The sequence below is a fragment of the Nicotiana sylvestris genome, chromosome 12, assembly GCF_000393655.2.
Source record: "Nicotiana sylvestris chromosome 12, ASM39365v2, whole genome shotgun sequence".
Taxonomy (NCBI): domain Eukaryota; kingdom Viridiplantae; phylum Streptophyta; class Magnoliopsida; order Solanales; family Solanaceae; genus Nicotiana; species Nicotiana sylvestris.
In genome coordinates this window covers 136131548-136135612 of record NC_091068.1, presented here as the reverse complement: position 1 = coordinate 136135612, position 4065 = coordinate 136131548, and the positions used below count along the sequence as shown (strand labels likewise).

Genomic DNA, 4065 nt, shown 5'->3' with positions numbered 1-4065 from the left:
AATCTCCTATAGGAATAGAAACATAAATAGGGGAATTCAAAGAATCCTGAGGTACAACCAAATGCGGAGCAAAATAAGAAGACACATAAGAGTAAGTAGATCCTGGATCGAATAGAACTGATGCATCTCTATGGAAAATCAGTACAATACCTGTGATGACAGAATCGGAGGCAACAACCTCGGTACGGGCAGGAAGGGCACAGTATCTGGCCTGGCCTCCCCCTCTAGGGCAACCTCTACCTCCCCGACCTCCACCTCTAGCTAGCTGAGCATGTGGGGTAGCAACTGGAGTTGTAACCATAGCCTGAGAACTCTGCGGGGCACGCTGTGGCTGAGAAGTCTATGGTGGTATACCCCTCCCAAGTCTGGGGTAATCCCTCACCATATGGCATGTGTCATCACACTCAAAACAAGCTCTGGGAGGACGTGGTGGCTGTGATTGGCTAGGTCCAGGTTTGCTAGACTAACCTTTGAAAGCACCCCGCGCAGAAGGCGCACTAGAAACCGGAGGTGCATAATAAGGCTCCTAAGGTCTAGGAGGAATTTGAATACCACTGGCTGCTGGAAGAGCTGAATGAACAGGGCAACTCATATAACCCCTACCATGACGACCTGTAGTTGGGGTACGAGCACCAGAATAATGACCCGACTCTCGAGACCTCTTGGACTCTCTCTCCTCTCTCTCCCTAGTATGCATACCCTCGATCCTCCTAGTAATGCTCACCACCTGCTGATAAGAGATGTCCATCTCCAACTCATGAGCCATGCTATACCTGATGCTGGGAATGAACCCCTCAATAAACCGGCGAACCCTATCGCGAATAGTGGAAACCAAGGTTGGTGCATGCCTAGCCAATTTAGTGTAACAGATAGCATACCCTGAAATAGTCATAGCACCCTGGCGCAAATGCTCAAACTCAGCGCGCCACGCATTCCTGAGGCTCTGAGGAACAAACTCTCTCAGAAACAGCTTTGAGAACTGAATCCAAGTTAGTGAAGCAGCCTCGTCTGGACTGTCTAACTCATAGGTGCGCCACCACTCATAGGTGCCCCCCTCGAAGCTGGAAAGCAGTGAAAGAAACCCCGCTCGATCATGATATACCCATAGTGCGAAGGATACGGTGGCACTCTTCCAGAAATCCTAAGGGATCATCTGATGCTAGTCCACTGAATACCGGAGGATCATACTTCTTGAACCTCTCAAGTCTACGCTGCTTATCCTCTGAAGCAGCTGCCCCGTCCTCGGGCTGAACAGGCACTGCAGGCGGTGCTGGAATGATCTCTAGGACCTGCTCAACATGCACTCACTGCTCAGGAGTGCGGGCGGCAGGAGTTTGTTCTCCTCCCCCGGCATGGGATGTGGCTACAGCAAGGGGAAGTAACCCTGCCTAAGCCAAGGTGGTGTACATACTCATGAACTATGCCAGAGTCTCCTGGAGAGCTGGAGTGGTAGTAGCAGTAAGCGTGTCAGGTGCCTGGACTCTAGCTGGATCCGCTGGTGGTACCTCGGCGGCAGCTCGCATAGGTGCTCTGGCTGCACCACGTGCACGTCCTCGGCCTCTACCATGGCCCCGGCCTCTGACGACTGCAGTAGGGGGTGCAGGTGCTTGATCGTCTCGGGTAACACGTGTCCTCACCATTTGTAAGAGAATAGAAGACAAAAATGTTTAGAATTGTGATGTCAAAAATATCGCACGACAAGGAAATCAAATGAAGGGAAATTTTCCTAACAGTTACATAGCCTCTCGTAGATAAGTACAGACGTCTCTGTACCGATCAACGAGACTCTAATAAACCGGCTTGTGATCCATGACTCTTATGAACCTAGAGCTCTGATACCAACTTGTCACGACCCTAGTTCGCCCTCTGTGAACCATCGTGACGGCACCTAGTCTCTACGACTAGGTAAGCCTAACTTTGCAGAAAAATAACCAAACTTGCTGAAGTAAAACAATTTAAAAACAGAATTTCAACAATAACAGTATGTAAATGTGTCGCTCGGCATACACCATATTTAACTCTCAACACTAAACATAAATCCAAGACCCGAAAACTCATGAATCACAAGCTAAGAAAATAAATACTATATGGCTCTAACTCTGGAATTTCTAATAAAGAACAGAAAAGTACAGAAGGGCTAAATACTAAAGGCAGGAATAGAAAGGGACTCCTTGATCTGCAGACGCAGCAAATGTACCTCGGAGTCTCTAAATAGTTGCCTCTCTCAACGATAGTAGGCTTGTGGTACCTGGATCTGCACATGAAAAATATGCGCAGAAAGGGCATGAGTACACTACAACGATACTCAATAAATATCAAGCCTAACCTCGGTTGGGTAGTGATGAGGAAGGTCAGAGCCCTACTGAGGTTAAATACAATATAAGGGTTAACAGTGCGGAACAAAACAATATAGATAAGTGTAACAGTAAGAAATAACATAGAATTGACAGAACAACAACAACTAGAACAGAGACAACACAAGCCACATAAATAAATACAGCTCAACACAAAGATAACAACCGAGTGCACCTTCCAGGATACCGTCATGTAGTCCCAATTACAACAGTCCAGTAGATCTCCCGGGATACCGTCCCGTAGTCCATCATAAATATGTCCGAAGGATCTCCCGAGATCCCGTCCCATAGTCCAACTATCAATGTGCGAGGATCTACCGGAATCCTGATCCGTAGTCCCAAATGTAAATACCTAGTACTGGGGGAATCTACCGGGTGCACTCCCATAATTCCATATAACTGTGCAGAGGGATCTATCGGGAATCTAACCTGCAGTCCCAAACTAAATGTGCATGGGGATCTATCGGGAATCTAACCCGTAGTCCCAAAGTAAGCAAACAAGGGGGAGCTACTGGAATCCCACATCCGTAGTCCCAATGTAAATACACAGTGGCAGCAAGAAATATTCAGAGAAGGGAAATTTCATATTAAGGCAACAAATAATTCTAGCCTAGCATGTTGCACGGAGTTCAGGTAAACAGATTTGAACAATTAAAGCAATTAAATCACTTAGACCTGCTTTCCTAAGCTAACAACAAGTTTAATAGCACAAGTAAAACAAACAGGATAAGGGACATACTGATAAGTACTTAAAGAAAACCAGATTTTCAACAATTTGCACAAGTACACACTCATCACCTCAAGTACAAGGCATTTCAATTACCAAATATATCAATCCTAAGGGGAAGGTCCCCAAACAAGGTTAGACAAGTCACTTACCTCAAACCAGCTCAAAATCAACTTGAAACCACACTTTTGCCACGAGTATCCGACTCTAAATGGCCCAAATTTATTCAATTCAATTACATATTCTAAATAACACTTCATGTAACTGATTCTACAATTAAATTCTAAGCTAATACACGAAAACATGTAAAATGACCAAAATGCCCCTCAGGACAACATCTCGAAATCGAGTAAAATTTACATTTTCAGAACCCTCGTACTCTCACGAGTCTATACATAACAAGAACACTGAAATCGGAGTCCAAATGACCCCTCAAATCCTCAATTAAAGGTCTCTTAAACTCAAGCCCTAATTACCCATTTTTTCCAAATTTCTCACCATTAATTAGGTCTATAATCACATATAAACGAGTTATGAAGTCAAGGCTATTACCTCCAAGTGATTTCCCTTTGATTTACTCAAAAATCCCTCTTAGAAGCTCCAAACCCGGATGAAAATGGTGGAAGAATAGCCAATTTTCGCAAAGGTAACTATTTATATGTTCTGCCCAGCGATTTCCGCATTTGCGGCTCTGGGACCGCATATGCAGTCCCGCTTCTGCGGAACAAGTATCACATCTGTGACTTTCATTAAATGGCCAATTTTCCGCACCTGCGGTCTTCCACTAGCAGATGCGGTTCCGTTTCTGCGGAAGATCCACCACATCTGCGGAACCTGCTGAACAAACCAAAATTCACTTCTGCGGTCTCCTTAGCCACATTTGCAGTGCCGCATCTGCGGTCCCTAAGCCGCAGATGCAAAAATATCAAAAGCAGCAATGCTACAGCTGCTGCAACACTTCTTCAACCTTCCCGTCAACCATCC

General features: G+C 45.5%; 1 protein-coding gene across 1 annotated transcript; it reads right to left on the bottom strand.

Annotated features, from left to right (window-relative positions):
• Window positions 1-526: 526 nt before the first annotated feature.
• LOC138883796 (uncharacterized) lies at window positions 527-1640 on the bottom strand. The gene is made up of 3 exons (XM_070164509.1): window positions 1584-1640; window positions 1129-1289; window positions 527-1061 (listed from the first exon to the last, which is right to left on the bottom strand). Exons 1-3 carry the CDS (start codon window positions 1638-1640, stop codon window positions 527-529), a joined length of 753 nt encoding a protein of 250 aa, XP_070020610.1.
• Between the last annotated feature and the right edge of the window lie 2425 nt (window positions 1641-4065).

What these genes read in the sequence shown, in the direction of transcription:
- LOC138883796 (XM_070164509.1), bottom strand. Translation starts at nt 1,640, where the DNA reads ATGGTGAGGACACGTGTTACCCGAGACGATCAAGCACCTGCACCCCCT. An exon ending in CTGCACCCCCTACTGCAGTC is followed by an intron (nt 1,290 to 1,583) that starts GTCAGAGGCCGG and finishes CATGTTGAGCAG; the next exon opens with GTCCTAGAGATCATTCCAGC. An exon ending in CCCTTAGGATTTCTGGAAGA is followed by an intron (nt 1,062 to 1,128) that starts GTGCCACCGTAT and finishes ACTGCTTTCCAG; the next exon opens with CTTCGAGGGGGGCACCTATG.